This window comes from Salmo salar, chromosome ssa12, assembly GCF_905237065.1.
Source record: "Salmo salar chromosome ssa12, Ssal_v3.1, whole genome shotgun sequence".
Taxonomy (NCBI): domain Eukaryota; kingdom Metazoa; phylum Chordata; class Actinopteri; order Salmoniformes; family Salmonidae; genus Salmo; species Salmo salar.
In genome coordinates this window covers 85,880,795-85,904,992 of record NC_059453.1, presented here as the reverse complement: position 1 = coordinate 85,904,992, position 24,198 = coordinate 85,880,795, and the positions used below count along the sequence as shown (strand labels likewise).

General features: G+C 43.5%; 1 protein-coding gene across 3 annotated transcripts in view; it reads left to right on the top strand.

The window, feature by feature from the left end:
- The window catches only part of slc38a3b (solute carrier family 38 member 3b), a 73,791-nt gene that overhangs the window by 26,105 nt on the left and 23,488 nt on the right, over positions 1–24,198 (top strand). For 2 of the 3 annotated variants that reach the window (XM_045691882.1, XM_014133878.2), the window contains exons 2-8: positions 702–877; positions 1,961–1,981; positions 2,162–2,243; positions 2,567–2,682; positions 6,312–6,385; positions 6,969–7,061; positions 8,698–8,779. In XM_045691882.1, the coding sequence (XP_045547838.1) occupies positions 762–877; positions 1,961–1,981; positions 2,162–2,243; positions 2,567–2,682; positions 6,312–6,385; positions 6,969–7,061; positions 8,698–8,779 (584 nt within the window). In that variant the 5' untranslated portion in view covers positions 702–761. The remainder of the gene's footprint in view (positions 1–701; positions 878–1,960; positions 1,982–2,161; positions 2,244–2,566; positions 2,683–6,311; positions 6,386–6,968; positions 7,062–8,697; positions 8,780–24,198) is intronic. The other variant, XM_014133879.2, reaches the window with a different exon arrangement.

The following is a 24,198-nucleotide window of genomic DNA, read 5'->3' as shown; positions in this document are numbered from 1 at the left end:
AAATGTTATGCTGAAGTACTGAAATTCCAACATGGTATGTGCTACTCGGGTAGGTTATGTGTGGCTGGTGTAGTTTGTGTACATAGGCTAGGCGTGGGAGGGAAGTGTCTGTGTGACAACATTACGTGGGACCTGAACAGAGGGTTTAGTTGAACCACCTCCGTTCTCAGCTCTGAGAAGCTGGCAGGCCTTGTGACATCACTGAGTGGAACACCATGAGCAAACAGTGTAATGATGATGTGACATTGGCTCAAACACACAAACTTTGACCCCATGCTTTGGACCTTTTTGCATTACTTGGTATTGTAGTTGCCCAAAAAGCATAGTGTCATGGCTTGAGTTGATTCAGAATCATTTATACCATAAGCAAGTGTGTGAAACAGGTCAGATCTTGGATGTTGAAGTGAAAGTTTTACTATGTAAATAAATTAGTCACCACAAATCAAATCAAAATCACATTTTATTGGTCACATACACATGGTTAGCAGATGTTATTGCGAGTGTAGCGAAATGCACACAGTCATTAGCAGAGAGAGAGACTAGCCGTTGAAGTTTATTGTTTGATATTTTTTTAATTAAATGCCTATTTACACAGATACAGGTGTCCCCATGTGCACTGTATCCTGTAGATACACAACAAGACATATAGGGGAGTAATTGTGGGATCTGTGTCAATGAAATGCCTTCTCCTTCTGCTCTAGATACCTGAGGGAGCAGACTGAGAGGACCACACACAGTGTATCATAACTGCTACTTAGAGCATGGAGCCAGACCAATCAGAGATGAGCATCTTAGGACACTCGCCCAATGGGAAAGGTCACGACCTAGAAGATGACGCGTATGTGCCCATGAAGACCATGGCAGAGGAATTAGACACGTGAGTTTCATTCTCCTGTCCTTTCTTTTCCCCACCCCGCTCTAACACCTACCTCAATTATTGTTGTTAGACTATTGAATTGTTCACCAACCACCACAACTATAAAAAATCTCCCTCCGATGAGCAGCTGAGAAGGGCCATACACTTGGCTCAAAACAATGACTTTAGTCACAGATTACACCTGATTGGTGCGGCAGGTTATAGCGGTTAGAGCATTGGGCCAGTTTTACAAAGTTTGCTGGTTCGAATACCTGAGCCGACAAGATGAAAACCTCTCAATGTGTGAATGAGCAAGCCACTTAACCCTAATTTGCCCCAGTGGCGCCAACCTACTTCGAGCTGTCCCTGTAAAACAACACATTTCACTGCACCTATCTGGTGTTTATTTTTTTATCTTGTTGCCTCTACTGCATACCACAGAAACATTACATTGTATATTCCATTCCAATTGTTTTTGAAGGGATGCTTTGATCTTACTGTCACATAAGGGTGGTGACATTTATTTTGCCCACTGCATGCAGTGTTATGCCCAGCCCTCGTTATTCCAGTACCTTAGACTGGAGAGAGTAATGGCTTTGTCCTGTGTTGTGTTACAGTTTGTGAATGTGCCATGTGTTGCTGTCATCTATCTACCTGTGTGGAAACCAAAACCCATTAAACAGCCTGTAAATGTCACCGGTCAATACAATATATTCATCCAAATTATTCCAAACACTGGTAATTAACCATAAAATACAGAGACACTGTTTGTATCCCAAATGGCACCCTGTTCTCTACATAGTGTGGTACTTTCCCTATAGTCCCTGGTCAAAAGTAGTGCACTATAAAGGGAATATGGTGCCATTTGGGATGAAGAGGTCTTATACAAGGACCTCATAAAACTCAGTTTCATTTTCCGCCATTGCAAATTGTGTTTGCTTGTCCTGTCCTCCTTGTGCTAAGTGTATGACATCAGTAATGAGTATGAAGTGTTTATAGAGCGTGAATGACGTCTGATTTCCTGAGTGGTGTTTGTGTTTCTAAGTGCATGTTTGCCTTGTTTTTGTTCTTCCTTCGCCCCGTGGATGCTCTGTTCCAACACAGAAATGGTACTCAAAACGTCAGGTAGGTTTCTGCTTTCTACACACAGTCACACAGACAAGCTCTACCTAGTAGGCCTACTGACTATGTCAAATCGTTACTCACAAACAAACCTTTAAGTGAAGCATTTTTAACACTGTTTTAGTGTTAAAGCTGCAAGTTTTGGAGACTTTCGATTGTAACAGCGTTTTTTGTTTCATCCAGGTTTGATGATCCTGATGCCATCCTGGAGAATGAGGAGTTTCTGCCCAACGGAGATGGGAGGAAGCCCATGCGCTTCACAGATGTGAGTGTAGCTGACTTTATTACCTTCACATGTACCACAACTCAAACATCACTCCCTGGCTTTGTCCCAAGTGGGTACCCTATTCCCTATGTAGTGCACTACCTTTGACCATAGGGGTCTGTTCAAAAGAAGTGTACTATATAGGGAATAGGGTGCCATTTGGGATGCACCCACTATGTGATTGGAATCTGATGGCACATTGTGCCTGTCACATTGCACTTGACAAGAGCATGAGTTTCTAAATGTAAGAAGAGCAGCCATTTTCTGCTTTACCTCAGTATTGAATGACCTGAATCTGAGATTGTTGTATTTGTTTTGATCAGTTTGAGGGAAAGACGTCTTTCGGCATGTCTGTGTTCAACCTGGGGAATGCTATCATGGGCAGTGGAATTCTGGGACTGGCTTATGCCATGGCCAACACTGGCATCCTCCTCTTCCTGTAAGTCAAACCGTCAGCGATACAGCACTGAGTCGCTCTGAATAAGAGTGTCTGTTAAACAGTGGAGGCTGTTAGTAGGAGCTAAAGGAGGAATGGCTCATTGTAATGGCTGAAATGGAAGAAATGGAATGGTATCAAACACATCAAACATATATAAACCACACGTTTGGCTCCGTTCCATTAATTTCATTCTATCCATTATAATGAGCCTGTCCTCCTATTGCTCCTCCCACCAGCCTCCACTGCTGTTAAATGACCAAAATGTAATGTAAATGTAATCTAAATGTAATGTCTAGTCCTGCCCCTTGCTTCTTAACTGTCTACTAGTCTCTCCTTTCCCCAGTTGGCTTAGTGTTTCTTCATTCCTCATCTCATAAATCCCTGAAACCGCAAAACTATACACTTGCATAGCACTGACTTTCAAGTCAGTGACACACTGAGCACAGACACAGTAGGAGTCACACATTAGCCATTGGTCTGTTGCTAGTCGCACTGCCTCTGCCAGCTTGTTGTGGTGTGATATCCCTTTGCCTAAGCAGAGAGCCTGTGGAGAACGTGCTCCCCAGTCCCAGTGATAGCCTTTAGGCTGCACATAGAGACCACACAGTGGAAATGGCTGGAGTGGGAGTTGAAAATAGCCACGACCTTCGCTTGCAGGAGGGAGCTGGGACGATCAGAAATGCTCTCTGCCCAGAGGCCCAGCCTGCCTGCTTCCAGAGGGATGCTGGGCCAGGATGGGGTGAGAAGGGGCCAGGGTGGGGCTGGGGGGTCTGTGGTGAGGTGGTCCACACTATCCTCTCGGTCCCATCCTCCCCCATTGCTCCAACCCTTGTTCCCGCCCCTGTGAACACAAACAGGCCCTAGAAAGGCTACAGCCCAGAATAGCCCCGCCTTCCAGTCCCCACTCCCCCCTCCATTCATGTGACGCTGTGTTGATTTGTTTAGCTGCAGGGAGCAGGACTTCAGTCACAACTCGGCATGGGAACACAACCTATTCTATGGATTCTAAAGAGTTTCTCTTCTAAAGATGGAGTCAACAGCAGAACCCTTCCTTAGAGCTCACGGTCACCTGACACATCATCACCATCGCCATGGTGATTGTTATCATCTTTGTTGCGAATTTTGTCCCAATGACATGGTGCTCATGCTGAACTTATGCTTTTCGACAGACTAATGTCAGACAAGGTCACCTTTGAGAAACTATGGTGAATAAAGAAACCCTTCGACCTGAAAATAAATGTTACCAAGTAACTAAGCTGTCTTCATGAAGGCTTTCTGCTTTATGAACCTACTAGGAATTGTTTTAGTAAGATTGCGGCAAAGAAAAACCTATTGTTTTAAGTCTCTAATGCAGCTTTTATGAAAGAAATCCCATTAACAGAGGCATTTCTCTGGCTTTGTGACTTCAGGCTATTGTTCAACAGCTTCAGATAGATGCATTTGTTAGAAGCGGGAATTCATTCACATGGATTTGTTTGTCTGTGTATTCTGACCCAAGGATGTTTCTTCCCATCTAAGTATAGTATTCCCGACTTTGGACTTTTAGGCATGTCTTCTGGTAAAAGTAAGTCTCGATTCCTGTAGCAAACAAAATGCGATTACATTTCAAGTCGTTGTTCCAAGTCCTTTCTTTTCCTGTGGAAAAACAGACTATTTTATATTGAACAACTATATTGTAGATTTGTGGCATTGTTGGTGTGACCGACGCGGAACCTTCTTTGTGTCTCAATGGTAACCTACTGTAACTCAAGATAGAAAACCCCCATTTCTCAAGAGAACTAGGAGACCCAAATATAAGTTATCTGCCTCCTCAGCACATGGGAGCCGTTTCAGGGCTCCCCCACGTCCCCTGGGAATGCCATACAACTTAGCAGTCCTCAGGGGACGTGGGGGGGAGCCCTGAAACCGGTTCCATTCGCCTTGCAGGAGTGATATGTCATGATCTTCCATGATGCATCACTTAGCGTTTCCATGATGCCTTACTCAAGTTTAGAGTTTTTGTTGTATGGACGGTATACACATGGTATACACCGTCCAATGAAATGCTTACTTGCAGGTTCCTTCTCGACAATGCAATAAGAATACGAAATAAAATATAAGAATAAGAACATAAATGAAATGGCTCAGTAAAATATAATAAACATTTTAGCATAAGTATAATAGAGGAAGGCACAATTTACAGTCCAGCATTTACACGTGTTTTGTGGAAGGAGGGATGGGGGGCAAGTCCAGCATCACTCAGTGTTTCCATGGTGTCTTTCTCAGCATCACTCAGCGTTTCCATGATTTCTTACTCGGCATCACTCAGCTTTTCCATTATTTATTTCTCAGCATCACTCGGCATTTCTGTGATTTCTTACTCAGCATCACTCATCATTTACATAATCTCTTAATCAACATCACTCAGCGTTTCCATGATTTCTTACTCAGCATCACTCATCATTTACATAATCTCTTACTCAGCATCACTCAGCGTTTCCACGCTGCGTGTTCATGATTTCTTTCTCAACATCACTCAGAATTTCCATGATTTCATTGTCAACATCACTAAGCGTTTACATGATTTCTTCCTCAGCATCACTCAGCGTTTCCCATAGCAGTAACAACAGAGTGGGAATAATGGTCCTATAACAGGACATTTAGACCTGAGAAGTGACACTTCCTGGACAAGGAACCAAACCAACCATTGAGCAGCTCATACTCGATGCCGTGGTCTCATTCACCGGCTGTCGTGACTCCTGGAGGAATGGCAACATAGGCCTACATACCCAAGGCCCTGGTCTTTTGAGTGGTCAGTGGAATGTCAGGGCTTAACCTCTGTGCCCACGCTGACTGTGGCCAGATGCTAGGATCCTCACCTCTGCTGTGGTCAGTAGTCAAGGGACCTCCATCTGGCTGTAGGGGCCAGACTCTGAGGTCTGGGAAAGGTGATCGAAGGGGTCAGTGTTCTGTAGGCGGACTGCGACTCCGCTCTGCGCTCCCTTTGGCACAGGGGCATAAGGGGAAGAGGAGTTGTGGGAAACACTGTTTCTCAGAGTATTACATTAGACCAGGATGGCTGGAAGGAGACTTACGTCCTTTATTAACCCCCCCCCCCCCACACCTAGCTCCTAAGTTCTTACCCCCAACATGATTTTCTCAGACTGTTGGCAACATCATACAGCATTAGCTTTTTCATGACATTGAGAGTCTGCTGAGAAAGCACTTGCCTTTATTAACTGTCTGTACTTGATCCCTTAGATCACATGGCTACAGTTGGACGTTACAGTTGGTGGTTAGCCAGCCAGAGTTGGCTTTGTTCTAGCTGTACTTTTTCACTGTTCATCCTAGTAATCCCATCATGATACAAATAATGTATTTCAGTAAAACCTTTAAATGTTTATTTTTGGAATTATACCCAGACAGTTGTAATCTCAAACTGTAATTCATTTTGTTCTATTGGCTCCTAGTCAAGCCACTAAGTGCAGGGCTTGTCGTAGAAATGTGTGTGTTTGTGCTATTATTACATATTGTCAGAAAGGAGTTCACTTCCACAGTCAATAATGAGCTTGCTCAACTAAAGACCTTTCACTGCATTGAAATGAGGCATTGATGTGTTTTATCATGTACTCTTTCTCTCTCTCTCCCAGGTTTCTTCTGACTGCTGTGGCAGCTCTGTCCTCCTACTCAATTCACCTGCTGCTCAAATCCTCTGGCATTGTGGGTAAGCTGACCCTCGTCTTCAGTGGACCTCATGCTTGAATGGTGCACGTGTAGCTATGTGTACTGTAGTTATTCATGTACATCATAGTTTGATCCAGTGGCAACACTCCAAGACGTAGGGGTGTGTCTCACCATTGCTGAACCATTGAGAGGAGATGATGGTACTACATATGTTGGGCTGCTGCAGTGTCCAGTCACAGGGACAGGGCCAAATGGAGAAAAAGTGATGGCTGGCATAATTACCGTTTTAGCATTCGCATGTCTTGATTGCAGCTTGTATAGATTAGCTTGGAGAAGTAATGTGCTATTACAATGTAATGAATCCCCAATGGCCCAGCATTAAGGATGTTGACCAATCCTTATATATTGTTGTGTGTTCATATTCCGGTATAGGGGCCTAGTATGGAAATAGAGGCCTGGCATGGAAATAGTGGCCTGGCATATTAACTTCTGTAGATGAACCTGTAGATTAAACTGTAGATTCTACACTAACTATATAACTAAGTGTTGTTTGATTTACTACCTGAGTGTCCCCCTGTAAAGCTGTGTAATGATGATGTTGCACAACCCTCTTCCTCTTCCAGGAATCCGAGCTTATGAACAACTAGGCTATAGAGCCTTTGGCACTACAGGCAAGATGGCCGCCGGTATCGCCATCACACTACAGAACATCGGAGGTGAGAGGACACTGTGGTCACTGGTCTAGTTTATCTCAACAACACACATCTGTGTGTATTTGTAGTGGTTATAGTGTTATGATGAATCACAAAGCTCAGCAGTAGACAGGCAGGCAGACTGTTTGGTCTTCCTGTTCACTTGGAGTTCAGGCCTTCACATTAGCCCCCCCACCCCATTCTCCATATTTATATAGTACTACTAATACAGCTCTAGCCCTCTCTGTCTCTCTCTCTCTCTCTTTCTGTGTGTGTGTGTATATATGATATGGCAGAGTATTAAGGAGCTAAGGCCAGCTGTCCAGTTAGCTAACAGCTGCTGCCTTGGTTACGTGGTGGTGTGTTGGCGTTGGCAGTGTGTTGGCTGCCTGCCTTCCTGCGTGGTCTGATCCCTAGCCTTCACTGAGGCACAGGCAGCACCAGCCAGTAGCCATGTTTCCATTGTGTTCTTTACTGTAGCAGTGAAGTGAAGTGTCTCTTAGTACCACACAGAGAACACATAACACAAAGTACTGTCTGAGAATCATGAATCAGGTTGTTTTAGGTCAAGGTGAGGAATTACACATGGAGAATAAGAATAGAATACGAACAGTTTGATCAAATTCAGAATGTAGACATTAATTACATGGATAATGCATGGTCACTTATTCAGTTGGATGTGAGGGCACATGAGGGAATAACCACTTAATAACACATGGGCGGTGCACAATTGGCCCAGCATCGTCCGGGTTTGGCCGGTGTAGGCCGTCATTGTAAATAAGAATTTGTTCTCAACTGACTTGCCTAGTTAAATAAAAGTTAAATAAAAATAAAAAATGTGATGAAATGAGGAAACATTATGAAAATGAGGATATGTTATGAAATGGTGGTAAACTTTAATTTGCTTTGAGAACTGTTGAATAGCTTTTTATGTTTGTAAATCGTTTTAATAACTAATGCCTTTAGAAAATCTCTTTCCACACTGTGCAGTTTGTGTTATTTTCTAGACGTCTGTACGCCTTTCTTCAGTCTGTGTTCTTTTCTAGACGTCTGTACGTCTTTCTTCAGTCTGTGTTCTTTTCTAGACGTCTGTACGTCTTTCTTCAGTCTGTGTTATTTTCTAGACGTCTGTACGTCTTTCTTCAGTCTGTGTTCTTTTCTAGACGTCTGTACGTCTTTCTTCAGTCTGTGTTCTTTTCTAGACGTCTGTAAGTCTTTCTTCAGTCTGTGTTCTTTTCTAGACGTCTGTAAGTCTTTCTTCAGTCTGTGTTCTTTTCTAGACGTCTGTACGTCTTTCTTCAGTCTGTGTTCTTTTCTAGACGTCTGTACGTCTTTCTTCAGTCTGTGTTCTTTTCTAGACGTCTGTAAGTCTTTCTTCAGTCTGTGTTCTTTTCTAGACGTCTGTAAGTCTTTCTTCAGTCTGTGTTCTTTTCTAGACGTCTGTAAGTCTTTCTTCAGTCTGTGTTCTTTTCTAGACGTCTGTAAGTCTTTCTTCAGTCTGTGTTCTTTTTTAGACGTCTGTAAGTCTGTCTTTCCCCAGGTGAATGTTCTATGTGTTGACTGAGTGAGTCACCCATATGTGAAGGTGTTAGCTACATGTCTTGATTAAATGTCACTGACTGTGTCACTCATAGTTTCTGTCGGTCTCTACTCCTCACAGCCATGTCCAGCTACCTGTACATCGTGAAGTCTGAGTTCCCATTGGTCATCCAGGCCTTCAGTAGAGCAGACCCCACGGCTGAGTGAGTACTCTTTTGGGTCTGTCCACTAGATCTAACATGTCTCTACATTCCAGGCCAACAGTAGGCAAATGTTGCACATAGAAAATACAAGAGTAGAGTGGATGTGATTCCTTATTTTGCATGTAAGTGAGGCATGTTTGTTCTATAAAGTATATCGGAATGTTCCACAATGTTGTGCCCTGCTAAACGCCCAGATGAAGGCCCTTTCTGCCTGTGGAGCTGTAGCTGGTAGCTTTGCATGGACCCTGGTTCACCTGGCATTGCCTCGTATTCCAGGTGAGAGGTGGGGCAGGGGTGGGAGCCTGCTGTCGGCTAGACAGAACAGAAAGGATTGTCAGGAATGGCTAGCACACGTCTCTTTGCCCGCACACGGGTTGTGGTGACAACGCCTCCAAACAGAAGTGTTGTGGTGGTGATGCGGGGAGTGGTGTGTTGGGCGCCCCTACGGTCCCTGGCTGTCTGAAGTGGTTTTCTGCACTGCTTCTCCCTCTGGCTGGATCTAAAAACAAACCCTGGACAGGACACGACAGGGAGTGCTGAGAGCTGAGCCCTGTCCTGCTCTACCCAGCCAGTCAGCCAGCCAGCCAAGCTGCTTTAGCAAACATCACAGCTCCCTTCTCTATTAGCCTGGCCAAAGGGCTCAGCCCTGCATCAAAGCACACCGGCTGTAGTTGACACGGGGGAGTTGAATACATGAAAGAAATGTACAGTAGTGCAGCCAGAAGAGCAGTGCAGATGACTCATATTTATCTCAATGGTGTTGGCATCCTGACAAAGGGAGGTGAGATGAGACGGCTTCTCCATCCGTCCTCTGTGCTCTGGCTTAGAGCCCTGCCTGTTATCCAGCTAGTCTGATGCTCAGACCATGTGTCTCAGTGGGTTTCTGTGTGTCCTGTAGCTAAGTGGTTGCAGTGTGTTGTCCTGTTGTTATGGGTGTGCGTTTCATTTCTGGGAGTGTGCAGGTATTTCTCCATAGGGATATTAGAGTTCTCTGAAGGCCTGTCATCACCCTTTGTTGTTGATGAGGTGTGACAGGGTCAGATTGTGACGCGCGCGCGTGCGTGCGTGCGTGCGTGCGTGCGTGCGTGCGTGCGTGCGTGCGTGCGTGTGTGTGTGTGTGTGTGTGTGTGTGTGTGTATTGGGGGAAGGATTAGGCACATATCAAGCAAACACACATACACACATTCTCAGGTGACAGTTGAGAGCTGTCTGGACTGGGGTGGCAGCCTCAGTTCAGGTCAGGTCAACTCAGGCACAAACACATGAAGGAAGAGGATAGTAGAGGGCTATATGAAGGAAGAGGATAGTAGAGGCTACACATGAAGGAAGATGATAGTAGAGGGCTATATGAAGGAAGAGGATAGTAGAAGCTACACATGAAGGAAGATGATAGTAGAGGGCTACATGAAGTAAGAGGATAGTAGAGGTACATATGAAGGAAGAGGATAGTAGAGGCTACATATGAAGGAAGAGGATAGTAGAGGCTACATATGAAGGAAGAGGATAGTAGAGGGCTACATGAAGGAAGAGGATAGTAGAGGTACATATGAAGGAAGAGGATAGTAAAGGGCTACATGAAGGAAGAGGATAGTAGAGGTACATATGAAGGAAGAGGATAGTAAAGGGCTACATGAAGGAAGAGGATAGTAGAGGGCTACATGAAGGAAGAGGATAGTAGAGGGCTACATGAAGGAAGAGGATAGTAGAGGGCTACATGAAGGAAGAGGATAGTAAAGGCTACATATGAAGGAAGATGATAGTAGAGGGCTACATATGAAGGAAGATGATAGTAGAGGCTACATACAAAGGAAGAGGATAGTAGAGGCTACATACAAAGGAAGAGGATAGTAGAGGCTACATATGAAGGAAGAGGATAGTAGAGCCTACATGAAGGAACAGGATAGTAGAGGCTACATACAAAGGAAGAGGATAGTAGAGGCTACATATGAAGGAAGAGGATAGTAGAGGGCTACATGAAGGAAGAGGATAGTAGAGGCTACATATGAAGGAAGAGGATAGTAGAGGCTACATATGAAGGAAGAGGATAGTAGAGGCTACATATGAAGGAAGAGGATAGTAGAGGCTACATACAAAGGAAGAGGATAGTAGAGGCTACATATGAAAGAAGAGGACAGTAGAGGCTACATACAAAGGAAGAGGATAGTAGAGGCTACATACAAAGGAAGAGGATAGTAGAGGCTACATACAAAGGAAGAGGATAGTAGAGGCTACATATGAAGGAAGATGATAGTAGAGGGTTACATATGAAGGAAGAGGATAGTAGAGGCTACATATGACAGAAGAGGATAGTAGAGGGCTACATATGAAGGAAGAGGATAGTAGAGGCTACATATGAAGGAAGACGATAGTAGAGGCTACATGAAGGAAGAGGATAGTAGAGGCTACATATGAAGGAAGATGATAGTAGAGGGCTACATGAAGGAAGAGGATAGTAGAGGCTACATGAAGGAAGAGGATAGTAGGGGGCTACATGAAGGAAGAGGATAGTAGAGGCTACATATGAAGGAAGAGGATAGTAGAGGCTACATGAAGGAAGAGGATAGTAGAGGCTACATATGAAGGAAGAGGATAGTAGAGGATACATGAAGGAAGAGGATAGAAGAGGCTACATATGAAGGAAGAGGATAGTAGAGGCTACATGAAGGAAGAGGATAGTAGAGGGCTACATGAAGGAAGAGGATAGTAGAGGGCTACATATGAAGGAAGAGGATAGTAGAGGCTACATGAAGGAAGAGGATAGTAGAGGCTACATACAAAGGAAGAGGATAGTAGAGGGCTACATACAAAGGAAGAGGATAGTAGAGCGCTACATATGAAGGAAGAGGATAGTAGAGCGCTACATATGAAGGAAGAGGATAGTAAAGCCTACATATGAAGGAAGAGGATAGTAGAGGCTACATGAAGGAAGAGGATAGTAGAGGGCTACATATGAAGGAAGAGGATAGTAGAGGCTACATACAAAGGAAGAGGATAGTAGAGCCTACATGAAGGAAGAGGATAGTAGAGGGCTACATGAAGGAAGAGGATAGTAGAGGCTACATATGAAGGAAGAGGATAGTAGAGGCTACATACGAAGGAAGTAGTAGAGGGCTCCATATGAAGGAAGAGGATAGTAGAGGGCTACATGAAGGAAGAGGATAGTAGAGCCTACATGAAGGAAGAGGATAGTAGAGGCTACATACAAAGGAAGAGGATAGTAGAGGCTACATATGAAGGAAGAGGATAGTAGAGGCTACATGAAGGAAGAGGATAGTAGAGGCTACATATGAAGGAAGAGGATAGAGGCTACATATGAAGGAAGAGGATAGTAGAGGGCTACATGAAGGAAGAGGATAGTAGAGACTACATATTAAGGAAGATGATAGTAGAGGGCTACATATGAAGGAAGATGATAGTAGAGGCTACATACAAAGGAAGAGGATAGTAGAGGCTACATACAAAGGAAGAGGATAGTAGAGGCTACATACAAAGGAAGAGGATAGTAGAGGCTACATATGAAGGAAGAGGATAGTAGAGGGCTACATGAAGGAAGAGGATAGTAGAGGCTACATATGAAGGAAGAGGATAGTAGAGACTACATATGAAGGAAGAGGATAGTAGAGGGCTACATATGAAGGAAGAGGATAGTAGAGGCTACATATGAAGGAAGACGATAGTAGAGGCTACATGAAGGAAGAGGATAGTAGAGGCTACATATGAAGGAAGATGATAGTAGAGGGCTACATGAAGGAAGAGGATAGTAGAGGCTACATGAAGGAAGAGGATAGTAGAGGGCTACATGAAGGAAGAGGATAGTAGAGGCTCCATATGAAGGAAGAGGATAGTAGAGGCTACATGAAGGAAGAGGATAGTAGAGGCTACATATGAAGGAAGAGGATAGTAGAGGCTACATGAAGGAAGAGGATAGTAGAGGCTACATACAAAGGAAGAGGATAGTAGAGGCTACATGAAGGAAGATGATAGTAGAGGGCTACATGATGGAAGAGGATAGTAGAGGCTACATATGAAGGAAGAGGATAGTAGAGGCTACATGAAGGAAGAGGATAGTAGAGGCTACATATGAAGGAAGATGATAGTAGAGGGCTACATACAAAGGAAGAGGATAGTAGAGCGCTACATATGAAGGAAGAGGATAGTAGAGGCTACATATGAAGGAAGAGGATAGTAGAGCCTACATGAAAGAAGAGGATAGTAGAGGCTACATATGAAGGAAGAGGATAGTAGAGGCTACATATGAAGGAAGAGGATAGTAGAGGGCTACATACAAAGGAAGAGGATAGTAGAGCGCTACATATGAAGGAAGAGGATAGTAGAGGCTACATATGAAGGAAGAGGATAGTAGAGGCTACATGAAGGAAGAGGATAGTAGAGGGCTACATATGAAGGAAGAGGATAGTAGAGGCTACATACAAAGGAAGAGGATAGTAGAGCCTACATGAAGGAAGAGGATAGTAGAGGCTACATACAAAGGAAGAGGATAGTAGAGGGCTACATATGAAGGAAGCGGATAGTAGAGGCTACATACGAAGGAAGTAGTAGAGGGCTACATATGAAGGAAGAGGATAGTAGAGGCTACATACAAAGGAAGAGGATAGTAGAGGCTACATATGAAGGAAGAGGATAGTAGAGGGCTACATGAAGGAAGAGGATAGTAGAGGCTACATACAAAGGAAGAGGATAGTAGAGGCTACATATGAAGGAAGAGGATAGTAGAGGCTACATGAAGGAAGAGGATAGTAGAGGCTACATATGAAGGAAGAGGATAGTAGAGCCTACATGAAGGAAGAGGATAGTAGAGGCTACATACAAATGAAGAGGATAGTAGAGCCTACATATGAAGGAAGAGGATAGTAGAGGGCTACATGAAGGAAGAGGATAGTAGAGGCTACATACAAAGGAAGAGGATAGTAGAGGCTACATATGAAGGAAGAGGATAGTAGAGGCTACATATGAAGGAAGAGGATAGTAGAGCCTACATGAAGGAAGAGGATAGTAGAGGCTACATACAAAGGAAGAGGATAGTAGAGGCTACATACAAAGGAAGAGGATAGTAGAGGCTACATACAAAGGAAGGGGATAGTAGAGGGCTACATATGAAGGAAGAGGATAGTAGAGCGCTACATATGAAGGAAGAGGATAGTAGAGTCTACATACAAAGGAAGAGGATAGTAGAGGGCTACATATGATGGAAGCGGATAGTAGAGGCTACATGAAGGAAGAGGATAGTAAAGGGCTACATATGAAGGAAGAGGATAGTAGAGGCTACATATGAAGGAAGAGGATAGTAGAGGCTACATGAAGGAAGAGGATAGTAAAGGGCTACATGAAGGAAGAGGATAGTAGAGGGCTACATGAAGGAAGAGGATAGTAGAGGCTACATATGAATGAAGAGGATAGTAGAGGGCTACATATGAAGGAAGAGGATAGTAGAGGGCTACATATGAAGGAAGAGGATAGTAGAGGCTACATATGAAGGAAGAGGATAGTAGAGCCTACATGAAGGAAGAGGATAGTAGAGGCTACATACAAAGGAAGAGGATAGTAGAGGGCTACATATGAAGGAAGCGGATAGTAGAGGCTACATACGAAGGAAGTAGTAGTGGGCTACATGAAGGAAGAGGATAGTAGAGGGCTACATGAAGGAAGAGGATAGAGGCTACATATGAAGGAAGAGGATAGTAGAGGGCTACATGAAGGAAGAGGATAGTAGAGCCTACATGAAGGAAGAGGATAGTAGAGGCTACATAAAAAAGGAAGAGGATAGTAGAGGCTACATATGAAGGAAGAGGATAGTAGAGGCTACATGAAGGAAGAGGATAGTAGAGGCTGCATATGAAGGAAGAGGATAGAGGCTACATATGAAGGAAGAGGATAGTAGAGCCTACATGAAGGAAGAGGATAGTAGAGGCTACATACAAAGGAAGAGGATAGTAGAGGCTACATACAAAGGAAGAGGATAGTAGAGGCTACATATGAAGGAAGAGGATAGTAGAGGCTACATATGAAGGAAGAGGATAGTAGAGCCTACATGAAGGAAGAGGATAGTAGAGGCTACATACAAAGGAAGAGGATAGTAGAGGCTACATACAAAGGAAGAAGATAGTAGAGGCTACATATGAAGGAAGAGGATAGTAGAGGCTACATATGAAGGAAGAGGATAGTAGAGGCTACATGAAGGAAGAGGATAGTAGAGGCTACATATGAAGGAAGAGGATAGTAGAGGGCTACATATGAAGGAAGAGGATAGTAGAGGCTACATATGAAGGAAGAGGATAGTAGAGGCTACATGAAGGAAGAGGATAGTAGAGGCTACATGAAGGAAGAGCATAGTAGAGGCTACATGAAGGAAGAGGATAGTAGAGGCTACATGAAGGAAGAGGATAGTAGAGGCTACATACAAAGGAAGAGGATAGTAGAGGCTACATACAAAGGAAGAGGATAGTAGAGCCTACATGAAGGAAGAGGATAGTAGAGGCTACATACAAAGGAAGAGGATAGTAGAGGGCTACATATGAAGGAAGAGGATAGTAGAGCGCTACATATGAAGGAAGAGGATAGTAGAGGCTACATATGAAGGAAGAGGATAGTAGAGGCTACATGAAGGAAGAGGATAGTAGAGGCTACATACAAAGGAAGAGGATAGTAGAGGGCTACATATGAAGGAAGAGGATAGTAGAGGGCTACATGAAGGAAGAGGATAGTAGAGGGCTACATGAAGGAAGAGGATAGTAGAGGCTACATATGAATGAAGAGGATAGTAGAGGGCTACATATGAAGGAAGAGGATAGTAGAGGGCTACATATGAAGGAAGAGGATAGTAGAGGCTACATATGAAGGAAGAGGATAGTAGAGCCTACATGAAGGAAGAGGATAGTAGAGGCTACATACAAAGGAAGAGGATAGTAGAGGGCTACATATGAAGGAAGCGGATAGTAGAGGCTACATACGAAGGAAGTAGTAGTGGGCTACATGAAGGAAGAGGATAGTAGAGGGCTACATGAAGGAAGAGGATAGAGGCTACATATGAAGGAAGCGGATAGTAGAGGCTACATGAAGGAAGAGGATAGTAAAGGGCTACATATGAAGGAAGAGGATAGTAGAGTCTACATATGAAGGAAGAGGATAGTAGAGGCTACATGAAGGAAGAGGATAGTAAAGGGCTACATGAAGGAAGAGGATAGTAGAGGGCTACATGAAGGAAGAGGATAGTAGAGGCTACATATGAAGGAAGAGGATAGTAGAGGGCTACATATGAAGGAAGAGGATAGTAGAGGCTACATATGAAGGAAGAGGATAGTAGAGGCTACATATGAAGGAAGAGGATAGTAGAGCCTACATGAAGGAAGAGGATAGTAGAGGCTACATATGAAGGAAGAGGATAGTAGAGGCTACATGAAGGAAGAGGATAGTAGAGGGCTACATATGAAGGAAGAGGATAGTAGAGGCTACATACAAAGGAAGAAGATAGTAGAGCCTACATGAAGGAAGAGGATAGTAGAGGCTACATACAAAGGAAGAGGATAGTAGAGGGCTACATATGAAGGAAGCGGATAGTAGAGGCTACATACGAAGGAAGTAGTAGAGGGCTACATATGAAGGAAGAGGATAGTAGAGGCTACATACAAAGGAAGAGGATAGTAGAGGCTACATATGAAGGAAGAGGATAGTAGAGGGCTACATGAAGGAAGAGGATAGTAGAGGCTACATACAAAGGAAGAGGATAGTAGAGGCTACATATGAAGGAAGAGGATAGTAGAGGCTTCATGAAGGAAGAGGATAGTAGAGGCTACATATGAAGGAAGAGGATAGTAGAGCCTACATGAAGGAAGAGGATAGTAGAGGCTACATACAAATGAAGAGGATAGTAGAGCCTACATATGAAGGAAGAGGATAGTAGAGGGCTACATGAAGGAAGAGGATAGTAGAGGCTACATACAAAGGAAGAGGATAGTAGAGGCTACATATGAAGGAAGAGGATAGTAGAGGCTTCATGAAGGAAGAGGATAGTAGAGGCAACATATGAAGGAAGAGGATAGTAGAGCCTACATGAAGGAAGAGGATAGTAGAGGCTACATACAAAGGAAGAGGATAGTAGAGGCTACATACAAAGGAAGAGGATAGTAGAGGCTACATACAAAGGAAGAGGATAGTAGAGGGCTACATATGAAGGAAGAGGATAGTAGAGCGCTACATATGAAGGAAGAGGATAGTAGAGGCTACATATGAAGGAAGAGGATAGTAGAGGCTACATGAAGGAAGAGGATAGTAGAGGCTACATACAAAGGAAGGGATAGTAGAGGGCTACATATGAAGGAAGCGGATAGTAGAGGCTACATGAAGGAAGAGGATAGTAAAGGGCTACATATGAAGGAAGAGGATAGTAGAGGCTACATATGAAGGAAGAGGATAGTAGAGGCTACATGAAGGAAGAGGATAGTAAAGGGCTACATGAAGGAAGAGGATAGTAGAGGGCTACATGAAGGAAGAGGATAGTAGAGGCTACATATGAATGAAGAGGATAGTAGAGGGCTACATATGAAGGAAGAGGATAGTAGAGGGCTACATATGAAGGAAGAGGATAGTAGAGGCTACATATGAAGGAAGAGGATAGTAGAGCCTACATGAAGGAAGAGGATAGTAGAGGCTACATACAAAGGAAGAGGATAGTAGAGGGCTACATATGAAGGAAGCGGATAGTAGAGGCTACATACGAAGGAAGTAGTAGTGGGCTACATGAAGGAAGAGGATAGTAGAGGGCTACATGAAGGAAGAGGATAGAGGCTACATATGAAGGAAGAGGATAGTAGAGGGCTACATGAAGGAAGAGGATAGTAGAGCCTACATGAAGGAAGAGGATAGTAGAGGCTACATACAAAGGAAGAGGATAGTAGAGGCTACATATGAAGGAAGAGGATAGTAGAGGCTACATGAAGGAAGAGGATAGTAGAGGCTACATGAAGGAAGAGGATAGTAGAGGCTACATACAAAGGAAGAGGATAGTAGAGGCTACATACAAAGGAAGAGGATAGTAGAGGCTACATATGAAGGAAGAGGATAGTAGAGGCTACATATGAAGGAAGAGGATAGTAGAGCCTACATGAAGGAAGAGGATAGTAGAGGCTACATACAAAGGAAGAGGATAGTAGAGGCTACATACAAAGGAAGAAGATAGTAGAGGCTACATATGAAGGAAGAGGATAGTAGAGGCTACATATGAAGGAAGAGGATAGTAGAGGCTACATATGAAGGAAGAGGATAGTAGAGGGCTACATATGAAGGAAGAGGATAGTAGAGCCTACATGAAGGAAGAGGATAGTAGAGGCTACATATGAAGGAAGAGGATAGTAGAGGCTACATATGAAGGAAGAGGATAGTAGAGGCTACATGAAGGAAGAGGATAGTAGAGGCTACATGAAGGAAGAGCATAGTAGAGGCTACATAGAAGGAAGAGGATAGTAGAGGCTACATGAAGGAAGAGGATAGTAGAGGCTACATACAAAGGAAGAGGATAGTAGAGGCTACATACAAAGGAAGAGGATAGTAGAGCCTACATGAAGGAAGAGGATAGTAGAGGCTACATACAAAGGAAGAGGATAGTAGAGGGCTACATATGAAGGAAGAGGATAGTAGAGCGCTACATATGAAGGAAGAGGATAGTAGAGGCTACATATGAAGGAAGAGGATAGTAGAGGCTACATGAAGGAAGAGGATAGTAGAGGCTACATACAAAGGAAGAGGATAGTAGAGGGCTACATATGAAGGAAGCGGATAGTAGAGGCTACATGAAGGAAGAGGATAGTAAAGGGCTACATATGAAGGAAGAGGATAGTAGAGACTACATATGAAGGAAGAGGATAGTAGAGGCTACATGAAGGAAGAGGATAGTAAAGGGCTACATGAAGGAAGAGGATAGTAGAGGGCTACATGAAGGAAGAGGATAGTAGAGGCTACATATGAAGGAAGAGGATAGTAGAGGGCTACATATGAAGGAAGAGGATAGTAGAGGCTACATATGAAGGAAGAGGATAGTAGAGGCTACATATGAAGGAAGAGGATAGTAGAGCCTACATGAAGGAAGAGGATAGTAGAGGCTACATATGAAGGAAGAGGATAGTAGAGGGCTACATATGAAGGAAGAGGATAGTAGAGGCTACATGAAGGAAGAGGATAGTAGAGGCTACATATGAAGGAAGAGGATAGTAGAGGGTTACATATGAAGGAAGAGGATAGTAGAGCCTACATGAAGGAAGAGGATAGTAGAGGCTACATATGAAGGAAGAGGATAGTAGAGGCTACATATGAAGGAAGAGGATAGTAGAGGCTACATGAAGGAAGAGGATAGTAGAGGCTACATGAAGGAAGAGCATAGTAGAGGCTACATGAAGGAAGAGGATAGTAGAGGCTACATGAAGGAAGAGGATAGTAGAGGCTACATACAAAGGAAGAGGATAGTAGAGGCTACATACAAAGGAAGAGGATAGTAGAGCCTACATGAAGGAAGAGGATAGTAGAGGCTACATACAAAGGAAGAGGATAGTAGAGGGCTACATACGAAGGAAGAGGATAGTAGAGCGCTACATATGAAGGAAGAGGATAGTAGAGGCTACATATGAAGGAAGAGGATAGTAGAGGCTACATGAAGGAAGAGGATAGTAGAGGCTACATACAAAGGAAGAGGATAGTAGAGGGCTACATATGAAGGAAGAGGATAGTAGAGGCTACATGAAGGAAGAGGATAGTAAAGGGCTACATATGAAGGAAGAGGATAGTAGAGACTACATATGAAGGAAGAGGATAGTAGAGGCTACATGAAGGAAGAGGATAGTAAAGGGCTACATGAAGGAAGAGGATAGTAGAGGGCTACATGAAGGAAGAGGATAGTAGAGGCTACATATGAAGGAAGAGGATAGTAGAGGGCTACATATGAAGGAAGAGGATAGTAGAGGCTACATATGAAGGAAGAGGATAGTAGAGGCTACATATGAAGGAAGAGGATAGTAGAGCCTACATGAAGGAAGAGGATAGTAGAGGCTACATATGAAGGAAGAGGATAGTAGAGGCTACATATGAAGGAAGAGGATAGTAGAGGCTACATATGAAGGAAGAGGATAGTAGAGCCTACATGAAGGAAGAGGATAGTAGAGGCTACATAAAAAGGAAGAGGATAGTAGAGGGCTACATATGAAGGAAGCGGATAGTAGAGGCTACATACGAAGGAAGTAGTAGTGGGCTACATGAAGGAAGAGGATAGTAGAGGGCTACATGAAGGAAGAGGATAGAGGCTACATATGAAGGAAGAGGATAGTAGAGGGCTACATGAAGGAAGAGGATAGTAGAGCCTACATGAAGGAAGAGGATAGTAGAGGCTACATACAAAGGAAGAGGATAGTAGAGGCTACATATGAAGGAAGAGGATAGTAGAGGCTACATGAAGGAAGAGGATAGTAGAGGCTACATATGAAGGAAGAGGATAGAGGCTACATATGAAGGAAGAGGATAGTAGAGCCTACATGAAGGAAGAGGATAGTAGAGGCTACATACAAAGGAAGAGGATAGTAGAGGCTACATATGAAGGAAGAGGATAGTAGAGGCTACATATGAAGGAAGAGGATAGTAGAGGCTACATGAAGGAAGAGGATAGTAGAGGCTACATATGAAGGAAGAGGATAGTAGAGGGTTACATATGAAGGAAGAGGATAGAGGCTACATATGAAGGAAGAGGATAGTAGAGCCTACATGAAGGAAGAGGATAGTAGAGGCTACATACAAAGGAAGAGGATAGTAGAGGCTACATATGAAGGAAGAGGATAGTAGAGGCTACATATGAAGGAAGAGGATAGTAGAGGCTACATGAAGGAAGAGGATAGTAGAGGCTACATATGAAGGAAGAGGATAGTAGAGGGTACATATGAAGGAAGAGGATAGTAGAGCCTACATGAAGGAAGAGGATAGTAGAGGCTACATATGAAGGAAGAGGATAGTAGAGGCTACATATGAAGGAAGAGGATAGTAGAGGCTACATGAAGGAAGAGGATAGTAGAGGCTACATGAAGGAAGAGCATAGTAGAGGCTACATGAAGGAAGAGGATAGTAGAGGCTACATGAAAGAAGAGGATAGTAGAGGCTACATACGAAGGAAGAGGATAGTAGAGGCTACATACAAAGGAAGAGGATAGTAGAGCCTACATGAAGGAAGAGGATAGTAGAGGCTACATACAAAGGAAGAGGATAGTAGAGGGCTACATATGAAGGAAGAGGATAGTAGAGCGCTACATATGAAGGAAGAGGATAGTAGAGGCTACATATGAAGGAAGAGGATAGTAGAGGCTACATGAAGGAAGAGGATAGTAGAGGCTACATACAAAGGAAGAGGATAGTAGAGGGCTACATATGAAGGAAGCGGATAGTAGAGGCTACATGAAGGAAGAGGATAGTAAAGGGCTACATATGAAGGAAGAGGATAGTAGAGGCTACATATGAAGGAAGAGGATAGTAGAGGCTACATGAAGGAAGAGGATAGTAAAGGGCTACATGAAGGAAGAGGATAGTAGAGGGCTACATGAAGGAAGAGGATAGTAGAGGCTACATATGAAGGAAGAGGATAGTAGAGGGCTACATATGAAGGAAGAGGATAGTAGAGGCTACATATGAAGGAAGAGGATAGTAGAGGCTACATATGAAGGAAGAGGATAGTAGAGCCTACATGAAGGAAGAGGATAGTAGAGGCTACATATGAAGGAAGAGGATAGTAGAGGCTACATATGAAGGAAGAGGATAGTAGAGGCTACATATGAAGGAAGAGGATAGTAGAGCCTACATGAAGGAAGAGGATAGTAGAGGCTACATACAAAGGAAGAGGATAGTAGAGGGCTACATATGAAGGAAGCGGATAGTAGAGGCTACATACGAAGGAAGTAGTAGTGGGCTACATGAAGGAAGAGGATAGTAGAGGGCTACATGAAGGAAGAGGATAGAGGCTACATATGAAGGAAGAGGATAGTAGAGGGCTACATGAAGGAAGAGGATAGTAGAGCCTACATGAAGGAAGAGGATAGTAGAGGCTACATACAAAGGAAGAGGATAGTAGAGGCTACATATGAAGGAAGAGGATAGTAGAGGCTACATGAAGGAAGAGGATAGTAGAGGCTACATATGAAGGAAGAGGATAGAGGCTACATATGAAGGAAGAGGATAGTAGAGCCTACATGAAGGAAGAGGATAGTAGAGGCTACATACAAAGGAAGAGGATAGTAGAGGCTACATATGAAGGAAGAGGATAGTAGAGGCTACATATGAAGGAAGAGGATAGTAGAGGCTACATGAAGGAAGAGGATAGTAGAGGCTACATATGAAGGAAGAGGATAGTAGAGGGCTACATATGAAGGAAGAGGATAGAGGGCTACATATGAAGGAAGAGGATAGTAGAGCCTACATGAAGGAAGAGGATAGTAGAGGCTACATACAAAGGAAGAGGATAGTAGAGGCTACATATGAAGGAAGAGGATAGTAGAGGCTACATATGAAGGAAGAGGATAGTAGAGGCTACATGAAGGAAGAGGATAGTAGAGTCTACATATGAAGGAAGAGGATAGTAGAGGGTTACATATGAAGGAAGAGGATAGTAGAGCCTACATGAAGGAAGAGGATAGTAGAGGCTACATATGAAGGAAGAGGATAGTAGAGGCTACATATGAAGGAAGAGGATAGTAGAGGCTACATGAAGGAAGAGGATAGTAGAGGCTACATGAAGGAAGAGCATAGTAGAGGCTACATGAAGGAAGAGGATAGTAGAGGCTACATGAAGGAAGAGGATAGTAGAGGCTACATACAAAGGAAGAGGATAGTAGAGGCTACATACAAAGGAAGAGGATAGTAGAGCCTACATGAAGGAAGAGGATAGTAGAGGCTACATACAAAGGAAGAGGATAGTAGAGGGCTACATATGAAGGAAGAGGATAGTAGAGCGCTACATATGAAGGAAGAGGATAGTAGAGGCTACATATGAAGGAAGAGGATAGTAGAGGCTACATGAAGGAAGAGGATAGTAGAGGCTACATACAAAGGAAGAGGATAGTAGAGGGCTACATATGAAGGAAGCGGATAGTAGAGGCTACATGAAGGAAGAGGATAGTAAAGGGCTACATATGAAGGAAGAGGATAGTAGAGACTACATATGAAGGAAGAGGATAGTAGAGGCTACATGAAGGAAGAGGATAGTAAAGGGCTACATGAAGGAAGAGGATAGTAGAGGGCTACATGAAGGAAGAGGATAGTAGAGGCTACATATGAAGGAAGAGGATAGTAGAGGGCTACATATGAAGGAAGAGGATAGTAGAGGCTACATATGAAGGAAGAGGATAGTAGAGGCTACATATGAAGGAAGAGGATAGTAGAGCCTACATGAAGGAAGAGGATAGTAGAGGCTACATATGAAGGAAGAGGATAGTAGAGGCTACATATGAAGGAAGAGGATAGTAGAGGCTACATATGAAGGAAGAGGATAGTAGAGCCTACATGAAGGAAGAGGATAGTAGAGGCTACATACAAAGGAAGAGGATAGTAGAGGGCTACATATGAAGGAAGCGGATAGTAGAGGCTACATACGAAGGAAGTAGTAGTGGGCTACATGAAGGAAGAGGATAGTAGAGGGCTACATGAAGGAAGAGGATAGAGGCTACATGAAGGAAGAGGATAGTAGAGGCTACATACAAAGGAAGAGGATAGTAGAGGGCTACATATGAAGGAAGCGGATAGTAGAGGCTACATGAAGGAAGAGGATAGTAAAGGGCTACATATGAAGGAAGAGGATAGTAGAGACTACATATGAAGGAAGAGGATAGTAGAGGCTACATGAAGGAAGAGGATAGTAAAGGGCTACATGAAGGAAGAGGATAGTAGAGGGCTACATGAAGGAAGAGGATAGTAGAGGCTACATATGAAGGAAGAGGATAGTAGAGGGCTACATATGAAGGAAGAGGATAGTAGAGGCTACATATGAAGGAAGAGGATAGTAGAGGCTACATATGAAGGAAGAGGATAGTAGAGCCTACATGAAGGAAGAGGATAGTAGAGGCTACATATGAAGGAAGAGGATAGTAGAGGCTACATATGAAGGAAGAGGATAGTAGAGGCTACATACAAAGGAAGAGGATAGTAGAGCCTACATGAAGGAAGAGGATAGTAGAGGCTACATACAAAGGAAGAGGATAGTAGAGGGCTACATATGAAGGAAGCGGATAGTAGAGGCTACATACGAAGTAAGTAGTAGTGGGCTACATGAAGGAAGAGGATAGTAGAGGGCTACATGAAGGAAGAGGATAGGAGGCTACATATGAAGGAAGAGGATAGTAGAGGGCTACATGAAGGAAGAGGATAGTAGAGCCTACATGAAGGAAGAG